Genomic DNA, 23,606 nt, shown 5'->3' with positions numbered 1-23,606 from the left:
CAGCCAATGAATTAGAATGTGTCCACGAGGGCGCCCACCTTGGAGATGGAGTGATGACATCCGTTTATGTGCAGATCCGAGGTGGATTATCACAGCGGCGTGTGCGCAAAGTGCCCACCTGCAGTTGCTGCTGCTGTCCAGTAGTCGGCGCTATGTCACTACACATGCACGGCCGAGAGAATTGAGAGGGACCGGGGTGGAGGGCTGACGGCTGTCTGCTGCCGCGACCAATGGAAAGGGGAGGGCGGGAGGTGGGGGATGGATCGGCCACTGAACGGCACGGAGAGTTCGTCTGTCCTAGCTTGCGAACAGTGAAGTTGTTTTCTTTTACTCCCAAAATACTGCGGCACACCTGATGCTTTACCACGTGAGAGCGGTGGTTCTCAACCGGTGCTACGCGTACCCCTTGGGGTACGTGAGGTGTTTTATAAATATGTGAAATTGTAATCATACTTGAGCCATTGGCGAATAATCACGTATGAATCTGCCAATATAAAATAACCACGATCGAATTTAAATCCACTTGATAACCTGGAACGAAATAAAATACCTTCCTGAACGAATTTATCTTACACAATGTGGTTTCCAAGAGTAACGAGCTAGCGTGAACAAATTACGTCTTGCATGCTGGAGCGTGGGTTATATTTTTTTATTCGCTTGCAGTTATGCCCTGTGCTAAGCTCGTTAGGATACCTCACTAAAGTGGACAATAGGTGAAAATAATGATGCTCATTCACAGCATTCACGCATTTATTTCTCAGAGCTATATTGGGCCAGGCAAGGGTGTTCTCGGTTGAAACAAAAATTCTATAATGTGGGGGGGGGGGGGTTACAGGTCGCCAAAAAAAATGATTGACAACCACTGTTCTATCCACTGCTAGATGAGATTTAACGTGGCACTGGTTAGACAAAGAAGGCATGGGGCAGCAGCAGGCAGGACGCACATGGCATGGGCTCCACCGCACGCTAAGGTCGTCGCAGTCTCTGTGGCGCAATTGGTTAGCGCGTTCGGCTGTTAACCGAAAGGTTGGTGGTTCAAGCCCACCCAGGGACGGGGATGTTTTTTTTGTCACGACATTTTACGAACTAGTGGTGAGACAAGCGTTATCGGTTCACTCGTTTATAATGTAGGTTTTTTTTTTAAACGTATTCTGCGGATTATAAGACGCTTCGGAAAGTAAGGGGCCGTCTATAAATGACGTCATGCACATAGGGAGGAGGGGGTCAGACATTTGGGACGATGTGTGACGAGGGGGGGGGGGGAGAAATGTGACGTCACATCAAAATGTGCAACTTTAAATAAACATAGACAACGCGTTCAACTTAATTAAATATACTTTTTATTAATTTTTTTCTCCTACAACATCAGTGCAGCGCCACATTAAATATGCACTACAATGACAATAGTTTAAAGCGATTTGAAGCATGTTTTATTTGGGGGGGGGGGGGGGCAGAGCTTTGTGACGTCATATTTGAGGGGGGGGGGTCTGACTTTTTGTGACGCCGTGTGACGAGGGAGGGGGGGTCAAAAATCGTCTAAAATCGCGTGACGTCATTTATGGACGACCCCTAAGACGCCCCCCTCCCGACTTGTGCTGGGGGGGTTTCATAATTATCGACTGCTCGATCAAGGCCGCCCCCACGCCGTGTCGAACATTCGGGGTTGTCTGACCATAACTTCACCACGCTGTGCCTTGGGGGGAAGGGGGGGGTCAGTAAACCTCGGTGGCAAAACATGATTTGTCTCAAGATCTGGTACCGAGGGCATTGTGTTGCAACTTCATTAGGGGTTCAGCCAAGGTCAATCCACTGCTGCCGGACGAATTCCTCCGCCTCCCCAAGGTGCGCCCATCTGTCGCGATCGTGCGATGGGATGACCCGCCCAAGAGCCACCTTGCACGCGAGACGTTCATATTTCATCGCTCCATCTTCCGTCCCTCCTCTCTCGGACCACGTTGCCACTCCCTGGGGCTCTTACACTCCATCGCGAGGCGCTTCAAACCATCGGGGCCCCTTCGAGCGACGAGTTTTGCCCACGCCAGCTAATATCTCACTTGCGCCGTATGTCCTGCCCGAGTTCTCTTTAAGCCACGATGCGCACGTGTGTGTGTGCCTGTCTCCCGGTGGTATTTGGTGCAAGCGTAACAACCTCGCATTAATTCTAGATTTGAAGCTTTCGTGACTGCAAAGATTCATACTCTTAGGTTTTTTCGCTAAAGTCACGTAGGTAAAAAATGAAAAATAATAGAAATAAAATTATAATTCACGACGTTTCGGAGGCAACACAAGTCTCCGTCATCAGGTGGAACCGTCACAGCTCGATTTACTGTCTCAAGTGAGGCAAAATTCCAAGAGTCAAGCTCTTAAATACAGGTTTAAGAGGGGAGGGAAGGGGTTATCTGAATGTGGAAGCCAATGCGTGGAACGTGTTGGTTATTTTATTTCTATTATTATTTCTATTATTTTTTAGCTACGTGACTTTACCGAAAAAACCTAAGAGGTATGAACCTCGAATTAATGTTCACTCCATGTGTCTTTGAGCACCCACGCCAAGCTTACAAGGAGTTTGAACGGCATGGATGGGCACAGCCGAAATAGCTCAGTTGGGAGAGCGTTAGACTGAAGATCTAAAGGTCCCTGGTTCAATCCCGGGTTTCGGCAAAGGTGCTATTTTTTTTATTGCTCTATACGGATTTGCCCAGAATACGAACAAACACCGTCGACTTTCGACAGTTAACACCGCTTAAATGAATCGTGTATCTCACAGTTAATTGGGCACCTTTTCGCGTACCATTGTCACCAACAACAATTCGACAATGTCGACGTGAAACCAGGGCCACGGTGCTGCGTGCGGGGAGCCCAGTAGGAGGCGATCTGGAGCAGCTTGAATCATGGGAGCTGATGATGAGACGTGCTTTGGCATTTGTGTCTACGCCAGTACAAATTGCACGTCTGGGATTAACTTCGTCGAATCTTTATGGATGGGTGGCCGACTCGGTCCACTACATAAAGTATAACTCTCGCAATGGGCTGTGACTACGAGTCATATGCCTACAGCGACCGTGAACATTCTTTAGTGAGATAATTAAAGCCCCTTCTTCATATCGTTGATAGATGAGCGACCACCAATGCATGAAACCGTTGCTACGGGACTATGTTGTTAGCAGAGAGGCAGTGCAGAAACATTCACTGCTCTGTCGCCTATGTTCTGTTCCTCCCTTTCACCAACCCTTGCCGACCTGCAGCGTGATGAGGTTTGGACAAATAACCACATTTGGCCGGCACAGAGTAGGGTGCCTTTATCCCGTAGTGGATTTACAAACAATGTCTGCCAATGTACGGGTTACATATTGTGAAAAAAGCATGTGTTGTAAGTCGGAACTAGGTGGATTGCTTCATCACGATTTCCTGAGATATGGCGATGCCTTGGGAAGGCTGTGGATAGATCATAGCAAACCATTACGATAATAATATAAAAATAAAACAACTAAATTTTATAAAATACATTTATTTTATTTTTAATTTTATTTTGTTTTCACCTACGTGACTTTACCGAATAAACCAAAGAGTATGGATCCTTGCGGTCACGAAAACTTAAAATCTAGAATATATATGAGATACACTTGTGAAATGTATTGCAGTAGTTGGATTATTGTCCAGCTCCTAATGGCGTATGTGATCTGGGTTATCTCCCGAACACCTGAGTTGCTCAGAACCAATCGAGCATGTTTTCCCCCTAGTTTTGCAACAGAGAAGTTGTTCAATGAAGTATTACGGAGGACTGGGTGTTTCACATAGATGTGTAATAATTCGTGATACGAAACGATCACAAATACAAGTCGCAAAATGTGCTGCAGTGCTCAGAAAGTCTTTACTCAAGCGTGACAACAAAGAAAGGAGAACGCGATGCACATTTTTATTAAGTTTTGGATATTCGTTGCGTTAATACAGCTGTGAAATGTTTGTACAATTTCAGAAAAAACTGTTGCACCGTTTGAAAGTGTGTTGCTTTTTTGAACTGTCTGAAAATGACATTGGCAGATCTGGTTGGAAAGATTTCAAACCCGCTCAAAATGAAACCATTACTCATAGCACATGGGTGAAGTCTGCTGTTACAACGTAACCACGGATTGTATTATTTTTTGCAATTAAGCCCGTATGCCGTGTGTTGTCACTGCTGGAAAAAAATGCTGTGGTTCTTGATTATCTATGGTGCTTAACACATGCCACTGCAATTTCCAGGATAGCTTGAAAGAAAGCATAACATCTGGACGCCGAGACGAATTGTGCAGACGAGACCACGAGTCTTGTGGAAGCTCCGCAACAGATGATGTACTCGTGGCTCCAGGAAGGCTGCACTCCGTGCAGCTTACAAGCCAGCTACTAGCGTTGATACTTTATATCACCAGGTCTTCTTGAAACCGTTCTATGTCCTGTCACACACACACGTCTTGCGGAAATTGCCTTGGTTTTGACCGTAGCACCTGAGACTTTGAGCGGTGTGACATGATGCGAGCCTGTGAACAAATAATCTAAGTAGAGTATTGTGTGCATGATTCATTGCTTATGACGGCAAACCATCTCTACACTGTAATTATGGAAATTGCTTTTTATAAACTGCTTCTGTCGTGTCACTTATTTCAGCTGTGTAGGAGATTGTAATGTACGCAATATGATGTAACGTTACACCGTACAACTTTCGCTCAGAATGCAGCAGTGGGAGGTCTCTTATTTTCATTTGATGCCTCTGAAGTCTGGAACTCTTTTTGCCCAGTCATCCCTGTGCAAGTACAGGTGCCCAGGGCCAGTTCAGATATCATTCGCCACTCACCCGTGCCCCACGTATAAAACTCAAGTATGTGGGTTCAGATCGCAGGGTGACTAACCACTGCACCCGGATACATTTCTCGGAGAACAAAAAAAACAATTGAGCTGGAAAGGAAACAAAGCAATGATGGTACCGCCGTATGTACCTCGTCCTTCCTCACCTGACCTCCTCGCCCTCCAGCAGCTTATGGTAGGTGGCGATCTCCACGTCCAGAGCCAGCTTGATGTTCATGAGCTCCCGGTACTCGTGCGCATGCTGTGTCATCTCCTGCTTGGCCTTCAGTAGCTCGGCCTCCAGGCTGGCCACGGCCTCCTTCAGGGACAGCTCCCCACGCTCCTCCACATCACGCACCTCCGTCTCCAGCTGTGCTCGCTGCACCAACGCAGAGGGCTTTTTAAATCCTTTATATTAAGTTCACTTGCTTGCTTGCGCGCTGACGACCGTGCAAATCTTTCGGTCGTTTTTAACCCACTCCCCGTGATCCAATCGAGCTGACATTTTGCACACAGACTCGTTGTGCGTGACAATTAATTTTCGTGAATTTTTTTTCTCCAAAATGTTACACTTTTAGGATTTTTTTTTTATTTAATTACCAATTGCTTAATGGTGGCAGGCAATCATCTGACCCATAGGTGGCAGCCATCTCAAGCCAGAGAACGAGAGGACTTTAGCCGCCACGCATATAAAGGATTTATAGTGAAAAACTTTGTTTTTACGGGTTAATTTTTTTACATTTACATGCACTTTGTTGTTTTGTACTCCCTCACCTTCAACATGTAGTCACCGTCGTAGTGAACTATGGTCAAGTAACCCTCACTGCCTAAACAAATTTAAAAATTAATACTTTAGCAGGTAAAGCCCAATACGCTTTATAGCTCTTTTTCAGAAGCGACCTGGTGATAAATGATAGCCCAGCGAAGTGGCTTCTCACGTGGACATTTATAGCAGCCAAATACTCTAAACGCTTGTTTCTAAATGTGAAGGGAAAACGCGGAGGACCTAGAGAAAAATCCACGCGACCAAGGGGAGAGAAAGATAACATGCAAACTTCAAATATACAGCAGGCGTCAGGGTCCGGATCGAACCCACGACGTCCTGCGTACCAGGCGAGCGAGTTAACATCTCACCACTGCAATTGTGCGGAGGCCCTCACTCAGCAATGGATTGACAAACAGGCTGTACATGTACATTCGAGGTGATTGGTGAGGGTAGAAAGGTAAAACTTAAGGGCGCTAGCAGAGATTTAAAAACAAACCTTGGGAAATTAACATTGAAGACACATTTACATGTCATTGATATCAACTGCTGAAACGTTTCCAACAGCTACACTGGCCACCAGTAACTACATATATACCACGGTGAATAATATAAAGTATTGACATCATTATTTTTAACTTGACAGCCAAGTACAACAAAGGAGACAGGTCTACTGAAAATCAATGGTCTAATCTGAGAGACAGAGAGCACCTGTTTCTTCAAAGCTTCAATCTCAGCTCTGATGCAGTGGATGAGTCGTTTACACTCAGTGATTTCATTATTGATGCTTTGCAACTCCGTCCCACTTCTCTTGGAAGCCTCGTTCACATCTTCCAACTGCACGCGGCAGATCAGAGTAATCGCTTGGAACTTTGACATGTGCTCATTATAGTTGAGTAGAGCCATAGGCTGAATCGTACATGCATTTCTGGTCGTGTGGGTGTGTGTGTGTGCTTTTCACTTGCCTGAACAATGCACTACGCCTAAATACAGTGTTAAATAATCGACTTTAGAAACACAACATTTTATCATCAAGGCTTAATTTTCCATGAAATATTTTCCACTGCCCTCACCCCTGACAGTAGGGCGGGGCAGGAATATCTTCTGGAGCTCAGCCCTCGACAGCTCTGGCTAGATTTGAGCCCAAAACTGTATATTACCATCATCATCATCACAGTAGAAGCAGTGAAACGAGTACACATTAATGAGGGGAGAGGGGTGCTCCATGTGGAGCGACGTCACCCGCTTATGATTATTAATGAGGGGGGAGGGGTGCTCCATGTGGAGTGACGTCACCCGCTCATGATTATTAATGAGGGGGGAGGGGTGCTCCATGTGGAGCGACGTCACCCGCTCATGATTATTAATGAGGGGGGCGTGCTCCATGTGGAGTGACGTCACCCGCTCATGATTATTAACGAGGGGGGCGTGCTCCATGTGGAGTGACGTCACCAAGTCATGATTATTAATGCGGGGGGAGGGGTGCTCCATGTGGAGTGACGTCACCCGCTCATGATTATTAACGAGGGGGGAGGGGTGTGCTCCATATGGAGTGACGTCACCCCTCATGATTATTAACGAGGGCGTGACGATTGTAAAACGTCACGTAGGGGGAGGCGCCCTTCCCGTGATGTCATCCCGGCGCGACGGCCGCGCTGGGACTCCGCCCCCACGTGGTGACGTCATCGTCGCCAGCCCGCCACGTGCTTCCGCACACTACCGGGAGCCACGTGCGCGCCTGCGTGTTGGACGTCTTCACCGCGGGTTCTTCGTCATTTACACCGCCAGCAGCAGCAGAATTACACATCGTTATCAGCAACGGCAGGACTGGATATCGCCGCCGCGTTGAGTATGACAACGTCACGGTCTTGTTGAGGCCCAGGAGGGATATTTTTTTTTGCAGCGCGGACGCGGGGTGAGTGTGGCAACTCAATATTTATGTACACCCTCCTCCCCCCATTTGTCTTTCCCATGGTGGATGCGTTTTGAGTTTGTTTGATTTGTTACACCAGGTGTTGGCAACGTGCGGCTCTTTGAGGACTACAGTGTGGCTCTTTAAATTAATAAATAAATGTCTCATCTTGTTGTTTTGGTTGCCGACCCCTGACCGTGGAAGTCCAGTTTACCATGGGAGTCCAGTCCAGTTTACCATGGAGGTCCAGTTTACCATGTACAGGGTTCGGCAACCTGCGGCTCATTACGGACTGTTTCGTGACGTTATTAAGTACCACTGTCCCGAATTCACAACATGCATTGCGGCTCTTGAAATATTGTGAATCGGATGATCCCGTTTAGCCAGTTGCCCGACTGTTTTGCAAGGCAGATCCGTGGTGCGTGAACGCAGCAGCAGCAACACAACAAAGGACAAACAAACATTGCCGAGAACCGAGTACATGGCCCGAAGGAATATTATCGGCGATCATGAGGATCTATCCACCACGCTGCGCTGGCGAGATGTTGACTACCTCGCCCGGTGTGCAGGAGGTCGTGGGTTCGATCCCGACCCTGACGCATGTATATGTTCTCCCGGAGGTCGCGTGGATTTTTCTCTGGGGCTTCCGCTTTTTTCCCCTCCGCATTTATAAACACGCGTTCAGAGTATTTGGTCGATATAAGTGTCCACGTGATAAGTTGAGCTTATCATTTGTAGCCAGGTCGCTTCTGAAAAAGAGCAATAAAGTTCAGTGCGCCTTACCTGGTAAAATAAAACAGTTTATAGTGTTTTCGAAAAGCACAGAACTGAATTTTGCTGCACCACCCTCTGTTGCCCATAACGCGTATACCGACTATAATCACCCAGGAATGTCCTGCTGATCTCCATTGGCAGCCCTGAGCCAGTGAAATGTCACGTGCTTAGAAGGGCTGAATGTAGCTAGCACAACCAACTACTCACTCGTGGCGTGTACTACCTTATAGTAGTATACATTACTCGGTGATGTAATGAAACATACCGTTGTATACTATATACAGATACAAATGTGCATGAATACAAGTATCACTTGATTCACAATTTTAAACAACATACACTACCATAATATACCTGCACAGTGAACTCTACCAATAAACGATATTGTGCTTTAAAAACTGCATTGTAAAATTGCTTTGTGCGGACTGAAAGTGATAGGGGTGCATGTTGCTTCAATATCCAGACACATACAAGCGTGAATTTATATTGTTAACACCATATAGTGTTTGTTTCTAAGCCATAGAGAGCGTTGCGTGTAGACTGTGCTTCATGGACTTGATGACCAGTTCCTGTAACTGCAATGTAAGAAAGTTGAGACCTAACATTTGCGATGTTCCAATGTGCTTGATGACTGCCGTTTTAAGGCATTGAGAAATCTACAGAAAATGACGAAGAAACGTCAGCGGGATACCGACTTCCAGAAAGTGAAGCTCAAGGTTGGGAAGAAGAAGCCCAGGGCTGACAATGAGACCAACACGAACTTTAAGACTCGCGCCATTACCATCCCAGAACAGCTCAAGGCCACCGGCTCGCAGCCCACCACCAAGCGCAAGCTTAGCATTGATGTAAGTGTTAACATTTATTTGTTTTTCTAGATGTATAAAACGTATTCGCAAAGACTAATGCACCTCTGATTAGCACTGTCGGCTACGTACGTCGCGAAATAAGTTCAACGTACATGCATACAAAGTGGAGCGTACGCTGTTAAATTTGCTCCTGACTTTTGTGCGCAATAAGTTGTCTATTATTATTTAGCTGCTTTGGTGGGTGTGAATGAATGTTTCGTGACATTGCAACTTAACCGCAGGAAACAAGTCACAATGTATTGAAAAATGCTCAAACGAGCATCACACTACTCGTCTCCATTGAAGGTTCTAAGCTAGAGATGCAAATACATTCGCATTAATCTGATGGGGACCAGATAGTGTCTTAATTCTGATGAAAATAACTCTGCACATGCTTGACATTCAAAGATGATTCTGCAAGGGAAAATGGAAGAGGAAGGAAACTGAGCAGTGGTACAAAAAGAGCGGTTGGATGGGACTACATGAATAATACAAAAGATTGAATGCATCTTTCAAGGGCAGCTATGAGGATTATACTAACTAGAGAGTGGACAGCCATTGCTGGTTTCCCAAAAAGTACTAATTTTGTGAACTCCGATGTCAGCGTGCGTTGTAAGTAGCAACACGTGACGTGTGTCATCGTCTGTTGTCGCACACAGACCCTTTTGACGCAGCTGCGCCACTACGGCACGACCGTACGGCAAGGTGCCCTGGGGGGACTCAAGGAGCTGCTGGAGGCTCACCCCGAGCTGGTCCCCCAGCATCTTTCGTCCTTGGTGGATCAGGTGACACCGCTGCTCACTGACCGAGAGGCCTTGGTGAGGCAGGGCGTGGTGGCCGTGCTGCGCTCGCTCTACCCCCGCGTGGATGCCGCCCGACTCTCGCCGTTCGTGCCAACGCTGAGCGCTCACCTGGCGTCCGCCATGACGCACCTGAGCGAGGGTGTGCAGCTCGACGCGCTGCAGGCACTCGACGCGATTCTCGAGACTTTCCCCCAGCTGCTTGTGCGCACCGCCAGTGGCCTGCGACTGCTGGGCCTGTTCGTCCAGCTCATCTCACGGGGAGGCTCGCAGGTGAGTGGGGGCCAGGTTTTGTTACCCTTGATAACAAAGTTGTGGACCAACTTGCACTCAACATTTTCTATTTAAGTGCTGATTTAAAGACTTCTCATTTAAAATTGTGTATGAATATATACAGGAGTCTCAAGCACAGTCCAGCTGTTCTACATTTTTTTTTGGACGTTGTGTACTGTATATTGTCTATAGTGTATTCTTTTTGGGCGTCAATATTGATTTGCAACGATTTCCTTAAACCGAGTATTTATCTGACATTTCCCTTTGTTCTGGCACCTCGAGAATTACTGCCTTGGAAGTGCGGTATAAATAATAAATGATAATGATGATATAGCTTATTGTGCCCTGGGGTGTTTTTTAGTGGAAGTGAGAAATGTGTTTCTAACAAACGGTGCCCTGTTGGTACCATTTAACCTCTACTTTTATATTGTTACTAGCAGAAGTACCCGGCGTTGCCCGGGTGAAAAATATATTTATAATAACCTTACATATATACACAGAAGAAATAAATAAATAAAGTTGAATAACACTAAATCGATCATTAAACCACTTTAAAGGTGACGGATAAAAAAACTGACATGCCTATTCCCATCGCGGGGCACGGGACGTGCCTCCCGGCAAATCCCTCGCAAGCGAGCGTACACAGACGGACAGACAATTTTTGAGTACGACGTTTCGCTGGTAATTGCATCCAGCATCAGCGAAACGTCGTACTCTGAAATGGTAATTGTTGTGGTTTCACGCTTAAACACACCGGTGGGCTAAAGCAGTGAACTATTAGTCTTTTATCAACGTGACACTTTTTTACTGATTGGCCGTGTCGGGTGGTGGAGGGTTACAACACATTAATAAATAAGGCGATCTAAACCCAATAACGTTGTTTATGAATAATGGTCGCGAAAGCCTACGTGTTACAAATTGACTCACTTTACTTAATAACCAGGCTACAGTCTACATTATAGACTGCCAGTACACCCACCCAGCTTAATAACCAGGCTACAGTCTACATTATAGACTGCCAGTACGCTCACCCAGCTTAATGACTATTTGTACAGTCAACATTTAAAGAATCGATTCTTGGCGCGTCGGGTTTAAAAGTAATTACACAGTTGGATTTTCATTTGTATGTAATGTTTGAAAGTTTTCAGAAGATTTTAAATGTATTTTCCCCCCGGGCAACGCTGGGTATATCGAGTTTATACCACAAAGTCGTCGCTTGACACGGGTGGGGTGTCGAGGCCTAGTGCCGTGCAGAGCCTCCGGCCTCGCCTAGATTGCCCACCCAGCTGAGGCTGGGTACTGGGGCCGTTACCCCCCCCCCGCGCTACAATAATACTGTCTAATCGCTATAATTTTATTATCTACCGACCCTATAATAGTAATTGCACACATTGGGGTGGGGGGGGATTGAAGAGGACGTGAAACTTTGATGAATTTACCTCAGAGTCGCGTGTTAATGCGTGCGCATATTTTTAACGGGAATTAAAAATGGCGTCCACCCCGCAGCGAATGCGTCGCTACCCGTTGCCAGGGGCAACCACCGTGTTCCGCGCCGGTCGTCCAATGAAACTGCGTATGGTCCGGCGACACACAGACAGACAGACACAGACAGACAGACAGATTTGCGATTTTATATATATAGATTGCAAAATCGGCATTGTAACGCCAGCAGTCTTACCGATAATAAATAATGTCCTCTACCCAGGAAAGCCTTGCTGATTCTGTTGGGATATTTGGCCAATTAATTTCATCAATGTTTAAATCGATACTTGTTTATTTACAGCAGTAACAGTCTTTATTTAACAAATGAAACCCCTCGCGTGAGTCTCAAGTTGTTATTAAGAACGTTCTGGTCCGTTGAGTATTTTTGCACATAGTGAGATGGTATTCAAAATGCGCAGTCCAGAAACCTGTACTGCTGTTGTGCTTTATAGAATTCACTGGAGGCATGCGAATGGTTGCCTCGTGTCATAATCGTTGCTCGATGTATCAACTCGTCTCTAAAACACACTATTGCTGGTGTGCGTCTTCACCCGCGCGGCGCTTTTGCCTGTTTTGTTGGCTGTGGTCAGGTCAAGGGAGATAAAGCGCCTCGGCGCCTCCTCGTGAACCCCAGTGGGCAGCTCACGTCCCAGCAATGGCGGCTGCGCGTGCTGGCGCGCCTCTCCCGCTTCCTGGGCGCTGTGCTTCGAGAGACGGATGTGGACGGGGAGGGAGAGGTGCGCCCTGCGGAGGCATTGCACGTGGACTGGCCGAGCTGTCAGAGGGGCGTCGAGGTGTTTGAACACTCGGGACTACGGCCCATGCTGGCCACGACGTTTCGTCTATGGTGAGCATTTAACTAGAGCTGGTACGATTAGACATTTGACTTAAATATTTTAATTAACTACTTTTTACGTGATCGAATACTCGGGCCACTTTATAATTGGTGGCTGCGCCGACATTTTAGAATGTCACAAAACCTCATCCATAACCTTCCATCCAGCCGCACATGGTGGAATAGAAGGGAGACTTTTCTGTTCCAACTGGTTTAGCCCGGCTATAATTTTAACGCTTCTCCCCGCTCAAATGAGCATAGAACAGTGATGAGTTTTGTTGATGGCCCTCAGCCAGTGGTGTAAATTCCACAATCCTTTAGAGGGGGCCAGACTTTTTATAGGACAACAACTGTTGATGTCTGACAAAATTATATTTGATTTACATATCACTGGGAGATCATTGGCCGGGCAAAGCTCATTTGAGCAGGAAATTACTTTGACCTGACTTACTCCCAACTGATTTTTAAACTCGTGGCTTTTTGAACAGCGGACAAGTAAATTGTGTTTGGTGACAGTTTTTTTCACGTAAAACTAATTCTATACTTCTTCTATTTAACACTTAACCAAAGAGGCACTCCGTAAAATGCATGATTTTTTTCTCAGTCCAGTCAGCATGGCAAACTCGAGCGAAATGGTGGTTGGCAACGACCTGTCCCATCCGGAGGGCGTCCGCACGTTCGTGCACACCCTAGTGCCACTTCTGCTGGAGTGCTGGGTGGAGGCGGCTCTGGCCACGGAGGAGGGAGATGTGCCCATCCCAGGGAGTGAGGGTCTGGCCGTCATGGTGCAGGTAGCCAACACGATGCTCCTGCTTTGGAGGCTGGTGATCCGGCACGGTCGCACCCTGGTGAGGCCCACGCTCATGTCGGTTTTCAAGAATGTTTTTTTTTCTGAGCACGTTGTTAACATTTGTGGCATCGATCCAAGAAATGTATTGTTTTTTTATTCTTGGTTTTTGGTTGGTACTGCAGGTGTTGTGTGCGAGTCTTATATTTAATTGGTTGACATTTTTGACATTTTTCGTTTCCAGGGAACATTTTTCCGGGACACATATTTCACCGATTTCAAATCGCACTTTTTGAAGAATTTTCCGTACTCCATGTGTGAGAATGGGGCAAGAAAATCCAAGCAAAAAGGAGCGAAAAAAGGGTATGTTTTAAATTATGTTAAGTCCGGCCAGCACGGTCTGACTTCCGTAATTTCCATTTTGTAGTGAACACGGCAATAGACACTTGGGTGCACGATACTCTTAGGTGTAGGTTACCCTTGGCATTATCCAGTAAAACATGTTGAAGGGTTGACATGTGGACAGGCTGGGATTGACTTTATTTTAAGTGGGGATGGCAAGACATTGACCAGTGGGGCATGCTTTAAGGCGTATTGGCCACCAGGGGGCAAATGTGAGCTGTAAAAACAAAATGCATCTCAATGCAAAACTGCTGTGAGGCAAAACTGCGCTACGTGTTATTGCAGGTTTGTGGATATTTTAACTCTATAGTGTTTTTTTAAAATCTTCACCCGTATTCTATCACATGTTTAAACCAAATATTATAACAATATTAAAGACGGTTGCAAGAGGAAAAAAAATCGCAAACATTTCCATAGCTTAGCAATGTGTTTTCGGGACGTACCATGTGTAGTTGAGCTGAATGTGCCACTTTTTGCTCCATGTACTGGGAACTTCAAGCACTTTTTCTAAATGCATTGGAGAGCTATACAGCACAACCCGGAAAACCCTTGCAGTAACCCCTTCCATTTCCAGATCTACATGAAGCTTTATTGTAAGTATCCCATCAAACTCTTAAACCGTTGTGTGTGTTTCTGGCACGTGTCACACACTGGCTGTGCGCGGCCACCCTGCGATGTGAATGTCAGAACCGACGTAACGCAAGACACTGTCCTGGGTCTGAACCTCAACCTGGCCGAGCTGCTGGCCTCCGTGGCAGAGCACGGCTGCGGGCCCGGGGGGTGGGGAGCTCCGGCGACGGTACCGGCAGGGCGTCGTGCCGCCCAGCCGGATGCCCTGGAGCCCGTGGAGCACTACGTGGCAGGGCTGCTTTCCGGGGGCAGCCGCCTGCCCACCACTCGCCTCGGCACGGTGCTGGCTGTGGTCCGTACGCTCCTGGCCACTCTGCACACTCAGGGTACGGGTGAGCTGTGTGCATTTTACCCGGGCTGGCGAGAGCGGATGGGAGACTGTGCAGGGTGCGTGTACAGTGGGTGGCTGTAAAGCGTGTGTGCGCGCATGCACGCAGGATCGTAGGGGTTTATCACACTGCACTACGAGCCTGGCAGACAGAGTGATTTTCGTCCACTACTAAAATTAGTGGCGAATGTATGAGCTAGTCCTGGGCCTCGCCTAGGTTGACTCGGCCTTAAATGAGGACCTGGTGTGGTGTGTATTGGTCAGCAATGAGGAGAAAAATATGGCCACCAGGTGCGGTGCTGGCTACACCAGTTCCCCGAGCACCATGTTGCCTTTAAGTGGTGCCAACCAGCACTTACCCCAACAGTCAGTTGAAGGCTACATGGGGGATATTTGAGTATTGCCGTTGTAATTCTGCTCCGGTTTAAGTGCATTGGAGCATTGGTTTTTCATTTGTGCCGTATGTCTGACTGCTCGTGGCTTACTTGAAATCCAGAGGTGTGTTTTATTGCACAATAGTTTGTGTTTTTGCCTCCTACACCTTAAATTCTAAGAATTGTGTTATCAATGAAGATTTATGCTCAGCTTTCATTATCTTTGTCTGCATTTTTGTTCATTTGCATTCATTTCACATGGATTTTTTATAATGACACAAAGTCGTTTTTTTATTATTATTTCGCGACACACAAAGCTGCTTTAATTGTTGCCCATGTAGCTTTGGAGTGTGGGATAAAAATATCGAGACATAATTGACGGGCAGTAATCAGCACTTAATCGCAAGTAAAAAATGCATTTCCTTGCCTTTATAACTCGCTTGCCAGATGGAGAAAACAATGGTTCCATAGTACTGCTGCTGCCACCAACACAAAGGCTTCCAAGACTGGTGGTCATATTTTATTAACGCGCAAAGCAAGTTTAACTCTTGTTATGCAAATGCAAGTTAAAAGGATGATAATCTGTGGCGCAGGTGATGTGTCTGTGAGGTGCCTAAGTTTGCCGTTCTTCGTTGTGCCTTTTGTGCCTCTAGGGATGGAATTTTCCAGTCCTAATCTGTGATTCTGTCATGACATAGAATGGGGGGTTCACCATATTAGTGGGTTTTTTTCATACATTTTTGCATAATAGAGATGGCTCTACACAAAAAAAGTCTAATGCAGTCCTGCATACAGTTATTGTGCCTGGTAACTTTTGTTCATGGCACTTAGTAATGCAATGGAATATTTTACGTATGCATTGCGACCCATTGGCGCAAATAACGTGATGAACAGCTCCGTAAAATCCAGTGTTTGTTTATGTCTATCGGTATTTTGGAAGGAATACTGTTATTATTGTGTAGTGTGAATATATATGATCCTAAATAACAACTGTGAATTTATATGGCATCTAAATTCCGGACGTTTGTTGGAGCAAATCATGGTAGGCACAGAGAGAGAGAGAGGGAGGAACAATGCAGCACAGCCTGGGAAGGAGAATCTGGGGCCCAGCACCAACAATAAAAGCCCCAGGAGCAGTCGGGGCAGGTAGGGCAGCACCAACAACTCCATTAATAATAATTAGCGGGTGACGTCACTCCACATGGGGGGGGGCGAGGCGCCTCCTCCCCCCTCCTCGGCGTCAACTTACAACCCTCACTACAAAGGCAGAACCCTCGCGTCACGCCATCTCCGTAACGCTATTGAGACATAGAAGTAAAAAGGACGTCATGATGTACAAGGGATTATAACCTTTGAATGATTGATGCAATGAACATCACGTCGCGGTCTGCTTTTCGCTTGCAAGTTTCAGATTTACTGCAATACACCCGTCCTTGGATGGGCAAAAGGCGAGTTACTTACATGTGGAGCTACAGAAAGAAGTTCTACTTATATTTATGCTTTTAATATTGGAAATTTGTTTTACCATTTAGCACTGTCAATACAGTAGGGTGTTCTTGTGCTGCCCCCACCACCACTATCATGAATATCCACTCCAACACTTTTAACATTGGCTAAATATTCTTCATGTTGCTGCACCGTTCTACTGGAAGCCATTGTGTGTGTCGAGTTGCTGTCTCCAGTAATTCAGCCGTCTTTTAACACACAACACCTTGAGACAAAAACACCTTGTGGAATGTAATGTCCGGGAGAGCAGAGTTTTTATTGTCTTGTGCAAAGGTGAATTAGTGACTGTGGATATTCCTTGATGGGCATCGCTTGAACTCCGAGGCAATTTTGAGCATTTTATAACAGGAAGTTCGCAGCACAGGTCACATGCTTTAACATAAGAATATATTACAGCATGACTGTAAAGTCGACAAGTCCCGTGGCTGGTTAAATAGGCTTTCGCTGGAGAGATGGCATTTCCACTGGGGTCAGAATTTAAATTTAACTGAAGAGAAACTGGTTTGCTTGGTTGCATGCAGGAATAACTGTTAAAATTTACAGCTTCAAAGGGTAAACTTGTACAACTTTACGGACTCTTTTAGAATGATGGCTGTGCAGGTTGTTGAACTTGTAAATATTTTTTAAGTTTTTTACTAATTGCCTAAAATGCAATTAATTAACATTATTAGAAAGCGAAGCACCCATAAAATGTTTAATACTCGAGCACAATAACCTGACTGATAGTGGAGGCATTCTGTTTGAAGAGCGGAGCTAAAACCGATCATCAGCTTTGCACAACATTTTTCGACCTGAGTACTTTGCGACCCTATGAAAATGTAAACGTTTCCTTGCTACTGATAATGCCATGGCAATTTAGCGGTTGTTACTTGGAAAAATAAGACTGTTTTCAGAAAATATTTGGAGGAATTCACCGGCGTAAGCAGTCACTTTCAATCAACGTAAACAATTGGGGTTGTGCTTTCTCTAATACGAGCGCGAGTCGGTGCTCGTTAGGTCAAAAATCATGTAAATTATTGCTTGTGTTTCTTGACATTATCTTAAATTAATACGTGTCCCTGGGCTGGAGGAAGCAGAGGCGTTTCCGGGGCATTTGGCGATCGGTTCTAGATGCAGACAGTGATTCTGCACGCACCTGCCGGCGCGTGTGCCCCCGCAGCCCGTGTGGAGGAATTGCTGCGCGCCGTGTTTGCCGAGTACCAGCAGCGCAGCGTCACCGTGGCCAACCGCCTGCGCCTGCTGCGCTTCTTTCGCAGCCTCTACGTGGACGAGGGAGAAACCTCGGTCCACGTGCGCAGGTATTTTGTGAAGGACGGCGAGGGTCTCCCATAGAGGGGGGGAGAGAGTTCGGTGTTAAATGCATCTCGTGGCTGCGAGGGGGTCACAACAAAAACAGCTGCTGCGGTCCTGCGTTTATGTGCGCGCGCGCGCGCGTGTGCGCGTGAGCAGAAACTGACTATAAATGAGACAATTTCTTCAGAAGAGTCTCTTAAGGTGTCCTATGTTTGTCAGTACTTATGTTGCTGTATTTTTACTGTAGTTTCCTATGCCCTCGTCAAGCTGGGGTTGCCGTATTTGGTGAGAATGAGAACTGTAGAGATGGCAAGCGAGAGACACTGTTGTACCAGTGTTCCTTTTTATTTAAAAGCATTTGTGCATGTTATATGTTTATACATCTCAGCTGATGTAAACACGTGTGTCAATTGTTGGATTTTTCTACTCTTAAGATAGAGAATGCATCACTTTGAATTTGTGGCCCGGCCACCGGCGGTTAATTTCAGGAGCAAGGTGCTGTCCCGCTGGCTCATGACGCTGCCGCCGCAGCTTATTCAGTTGGGTGCTCGCTGCCCCGCGTTCTCAGCTGAGCTCGTGGAGGTCATCCGCTCAGCTGCTGCCCACGCCAACCCCAACCTCCTGGCCAGCCTGTCCACCCACGCGTGCCACATCTACGGTACGTTCACCCGAGTTCGAGAGGGCAGCAGCAGCAGCATCGTTGCGGATTGTGTGAATCCTAATCTGCAACCCCTCCCCACCCCCCGAGTTGGCTCGTGTTGTTGATTGTTTTGTGTTTATTCTCGGTGGAAATGCCTGTCACATACTGCATCAGCGTGCATGGCAAATCGATAGTTTTAATTCATGTTTGCATTTGTTTCTTCAGGAATGTTTTCTTCGGTCACTATTATTCAGGGGACAGAATTATGGGAGATTAGTACAATTACACGATGCTGCTTTGCATAATGTTACACTTTTGTTAAACATTTTTTGTCAATGTGCGTGTTTCCGATCCATATGTCATGGGAGGTTAATATGCACTGATTGGAACTGCACTGAGAGACAGAAAGAGGTCAAATGCAAATGAGACATTCCATTGACTTTTGAGAAAATTAAGTGGATTTGGGCAGAGACACATTACTCAAAGGGATGATCGGCTATGGATGAGACCGGTGACTGAATTGCGACCAAAGGAGGTTGCTTGCCTCGAAGGACGATCACCACGGAGATGGAGTAATGAATTCAGCTGAAATGCAGAAGCATCGCAGGACCATGAGGAATGGAAACACTGTGGGGAGCCCTACATCCAGCAGTGGATAGATCATAGCTGATGATGACAATAGTACAATACAGTGTTTCAAATATAGTTACAAATGAACAGGGCATATCTCTTCATCTCATAAATGATCATATGATATTATGCTTGTGCCTTAATGTGCGTGGTTGATTTGTATTTTTGGAGAGAAATCTGCTCGGTCTATTGTTGAAGCATGGTTCATAAATCCTTATAATAACACTATTTAAAAAAAAACAATGGAATACATGAGTTGTGTTGCACATTATTTATTATAACACTGTAAATTTAACTAGTCCAAAAATTTAAACCATCATAAACAGCCTTAATTAAAGACTTACTAAGTCTTACGCTGTTGCAGGTGATTGGGGAAACTGCTCTGGAATAACTGCAAAGTATTCTTTAGAGAGGAGTTGCAAAAGTTCACAAAGGTGTGAGATCTGTTCATTAACTTCTTCAAATAGAGAAGGGTGAACTGGGTGAAGCGGTTGGCAATGACAGTTGATTAGTTGCAGGTTCTGGTTCATCAGACAATTGCCGGGATTTTTGTGATTGCGACTTTGTTGTTCACGTGCCCGCTTAGTTTTCTCTTTTCCCTTTATTTCATCATCATCCATCAATCAACCATCATAAATTATCCATCATCCATCGTCGTCCCATCAATTATCAATCATCTTTTTTCCATCTTTCTCCTGTGTAGACTGTTATCGTATAGTTCAGTCAGAATGGCACGGAAACTTATTTTTCATTTAAATTACATTTTAATAAAAGGGTGGAAAAACACACGGACAATCCTGAGAGCGCTGCAACAGAACAGTGGGGCCACCCAGCCGCTGCCGTGGTATAGTAACAGTGCCGGATTGGTTACGCTGCCCTCCTGCAGACCCGACAGATGGGGTATTGGGCAGCCTGGTGGCAGACGCCGCCACGCAGAGGCACCTCCTGCAGCTGCTCTACCACCTGCCGGTCTTCCCCGAGGGCCTGCCACCCCACCTGGCCCACTTCTGCCTTGACGCGCGCTTCCCTGCGGAAATGGCCAAGACCGTCATCAGGATGATGCATCACAGGTGGGGGTGGGCGAAGCGCGAGCGCCGTAGCTGCTTAGCTAGTTTGTGTTGTCACCTGCGATTGTCGTAGTCCGGAGTGGGGGGGTGGGTGTCATGGCACCCTTGTCCGTGTCTTTATTCTTGGCCGTTCGTTTTAACCCTTTCCTGTTCTGATGACGTATGTATGTGTGCGTCATCAATTATTCTTCCGATTCTGTCATCGGAACGGAATCGGAAGAAAAACTGAAATAAAATAACTTTATTGGTACGTCTTCAGGTCGGAAGACGTACCAAGGCTCCCACAAGGCCATGCGGGGGAGGATGTGGCACATTTTGGCACCAGCGATTAAAGAGTTGCGGTCATGTCGCTACAGTTTTCTGCAGTGAGTACAATGTCTTTAAAAACAACAGCGCTATGCCTAACCGCTTGTGCATTCCGAGATTTAGCGGGGACCGAAACCCACCCTGCAACTTGCAGACGTTTCAGATTGGGGAAAGGGTTAACAAGGCCTTGTGGTGGATCCTGAATAAATGGCATTTCATCTTGAATGTTGGCCAATACAGAGTGCGGTGGCATTGGCCACAGTGCGCAGTGAGAGAAGGTTAAATAGAATTTGCAGTCCACGTCTTGGCCTCTTGATTGCCATTGGTCGTGTGTGTTCCCAAAAGACGACAGAAGAGGGTGTTGTTGCATCAATAAACCACACGACTGCTCGGTGAGGTTGTGTGGTGTGTGCTTTTGGCAGTGTCTGTTTGCAGGGTATGTTTTCTTATGTTGGGTTTGTGTTTGCTGACCCTGTGTGCATGGATGTGTGCTTAAACACATTGCTATATATTTACCTGTGTGTATTTTAACGAAGTGGAAAGATTCATTTTTACAGCACTCCCTTATTGCTGTTGCATTTCACAGTGTGCCAGCACACGGAGGAATTTTACTTTTGAGTCGTGTGTTACCAGTTGTACAAATTTCCAACACGTGTTGTGTGTTTTCCAAGAGAGCCTTTTCCGGTGCTTGCATGCGATGTGGCAAGGTGAATAGGATCATTTAGATTATTTGTGCTGCAGTTCAAGACAAATTTTATTTCTGTTAGGGTGAGGAAGTCACAGGCTCTGAGCCGGCAATGATGGGAAGCCATCGGAGCTTGGAAAAGCTCTGGGTTCAGGACTGTGCAGAACATTATATATATTTAAAGGCATTTCATTAATAACGCCCCTCTCAGTGATCCGATAAAATTTCTCTTTTGGAGGTCATGATTTGATTCCAGAATGGATTTTTTCGTCCTGTTTTTAACATCTTAGTGATATTGTTTCTCCTTTATTTCATCTTATTTGTATTTTTTTTTTCTATTCGAATACATTAGATATTTCCATCATATAATATTTGTACAAGTTACAATAAATTTTGACTTGAAACTTTCGTGACTGCAGGAATTCATATGCTTTGGGTCTTTCGGTAAAGTCACGGAGATAGAAAAATAAAGTGAATAAAAATAATGAAAATAAAATAAAAATAAAAAACTAAAAAACACGAATGTAGACTGTAGCCTGGTTATTAAGTTTGAGTACTAGCAGTCTATAATGTTGGCTGTAGCCTAGTTCTTAACCTTGGTGAGTGTACTGGCAGTCTATAATGTAGACTGTAGCCTGGTTCTTAATCGGAGTGAGTGTACTGTCAGTCTATAATGTAGACTGTAGCCTGGTTATTAACCTGAGTGAGTGTACTGGCAGTCTATAATGTAGACTTATTCTTGGTTCTTTTTGTAAAAAAAAACCCACGACGTTTCGATCACAACACAAGCGATCGTCAGAAGCGATCTGACGACCGCTTGTGTTGTGATCGAAACGTCGTGGTTTTCTTTTATTTTTATTACTCATACCGCTACGGTGTTTGCCGTTATGACTAAATATATGTAATGTTCACTTTTTTTTTGTCAATTGGATGAAGACCTCCCCGAGGCATGTTTGTTGTCATCGACGCAGATGTTCAATGAGAGGCAAATGTTGCCTCGTACCGTCTGATTGGGAAGCACGCTCGTGGTCGGCTTGTTGACGAGCCTGATCTGTGGAGGACTGTGAAGAACACAACCATGGCCACCAACTCCATGTGTATTCAATAGCAGATACTATTTGAGTACCATCTACAAAACAGAGATTATAAAATGAATCTCAGGTTACGGTGACATTTTATCCACACACACATGTTGTGGTAAGCACTGAGCTTGTAAGAGTTTGTGCTCCCCCTTTATTTTGTATCGTGGTGAACGTAGCGGCCTCTAGTGCCAGCAGAGATCATGTGACCCATAATATACAAGGTACATGAATTTAAAAACATAGATTCTGAAAAATGCTATTGGATGTGCGTATTGGATGCGAGCAAAATAATATACGATTGAATTAAACCACCCCTCTAGGGTTTGCACACAATGGTCATTATTGTAATAGTTTACAGGCTTTTGTCAATCCAGTGGAAGGTGAAGCCCCTCTCCCTATGCCGTGTTGGTTTATGGTTGTTTGATCATACTTCACCGGACTGGTCCTGAGTGATTTTTAAAAAATAAACTGCGGTCGCCAGGCAGCTACGTCGCCGGGGCTTGACGACGACAGGTTCCTCGGCGTCTTGAGCCTGTTGCCCGTGTACCTGTCCTCACCGCGGGGCACCAAAATAAATGCATTTAAAATAAGAGGGCATTAATAGGCATCGATTCGTCAGAAATAAATGAATACGCAAATAAACGCATGAATAAGTTAGGCGCGTTAATAAGTAATGTGGCCCTCGCGAGTGAGGTGGTGGCCAAGGCTGGTGGCGGGGTGCTACACGGGGCCCGTTGCGGCCCCCGCGACTCTGCCTGGGACCTGTGGCCTCCCAGACACGCTCATGGGAGCCCTCGCTCACTGCCAGGGGTGTAATTATTCATCTCCCCCCCCCCCCCCGCTGCAGTGACCACTCCCCTCCTGACATCCCACCATCCCCGTGGTGATTCAATACATTTTTGTGATGGTAGGCCGCGATGCGATTCCAGAACGGATTTTCCCGTCTCTTTTTTTTTTTTGCCCCATTTCGCTTTTTTGCTTCTCGTTTTTGCCCATCTCGTTTGGAACAGCTTCAGTCGCTCATTGATCCTGAATGTAATGTTTGCATATTTTTTTCAATTAATTGACATGCGTCGAAAATCACCCGTACCTTACGCACGCAATCCGCGAGTCTTAAGAATCAACATAACAACACTCGATTAATGAATACATCACGACATGCTTTACTCGCTGTGTTTCGAAAAAAAAGATGCTTGTGTATTAGAGGACGTGCTTTTATTGAGGTTGTGCTGTTAATTTTGAGAATGTAAATTACGGTCAACATCTTGTACTTATGTTACCATGGCTTCTTGCTTTGAAAGTCACTTGTGAAAAGCATTTTGCAGATGCCCTTTGGCTGGATGAAATGCACTGATTTAGATTTAATGTAAC

The 23,606-nt window shown here is 45.8% G+C and overlaps 1 protein-coding gene and 2 non-coding genes across 3 annotated transcripts in view; all 3 read left to right on the top strand.

Moving 5' to 3' along the window:
• The first annotated feature begins 980 nt into the window (after window positions 1-980).
• TRNAN-GUU (transfer RNA asparagine (anticodon GUU)) lies at window positions 981-1,054 on the top strand. Its single transcript has one exon. It is a non-coding gene; the product is annotated as a tRNA-Asn (tRNA).
• A 1,534-nt stretch (window positions 1,055-2,588) lies between these two features.
• On the top strand, window positions 2,589-2,661 carry TRNAF-GAA (transfer RNA phenylalanine (anticodon GAA)). Its single transcript has one exon. It is a non-coding gene; the product is annotated as a tRNA-Phe (tRNA).
• A 4,559-nt stretch (window positions 2,662-7,220) lies between these two features.
• The window catches only part of TEX10 (testis expressed 10), a 47,238-nt gene continuing 30,852 nt past the window's right edge, over window positions 7,221-23,606 (top strand). Inside the window, exons 1-10 of the mRNA XM_078607014.1 lie at window positions 7,221-7,499; window positions 8,915-9,115; window positions 9,775-10,188; window positions 12,261-12,517; window positions 13,110-13,353; window positions 13,537-13,655; window positions 14,382-14,650; window positions 17,692-17,830; window positions 18,314-18,483; window positions 19,982-20,165. Of these exons, the coding sequence (XP_078463140.1) occupies window positions 8,936-9,115; window positions 9,775-10,188; window positions 12,261-12,517; window positions 13,110-13,353; window positions 13,537-13,655; window positions 14,382-14,650; window positions 17,692-17,830; window positions 18,314-18,483; window positions 19,982-20,165 (1,976 nt within the window). The 5' untranslated portion in view covers window positions 7,221-7,499; window positions 8,915-8,935. The remainder of the gene's footprint in view (window positions 7,500-8,914; window positions 9,116-9,774; window positions 10,189-12,260; window positions 12,518-13,109; window positions 13,354-13,536; window positions 13,656-14,381; window positions 14,651-17,691; window positions 17,831-18,313; window positions 18,484-19,981; window positions 20,166-23,606) is intronic.

The sequence above is a fragment of the Lampetra planeri genome, chromosome 2 (assembly GCF_965212315.1).
Source record: "Lampetra planeri chromosome 2, kcLamPlan1.2.h2, whole genome shotgun sequence".
Lineage (NCBI taxonomy): Eukaryota > Metazoa > Chordata > Hyperoartia > Petromyzontiformes > Petromyzontidae > Lampetra > Lampetra planeri.
Note: the sequence above shows the minus strand (reverse complement) of the source record. Positions and strands in the feature narration are given on the sequence as shown.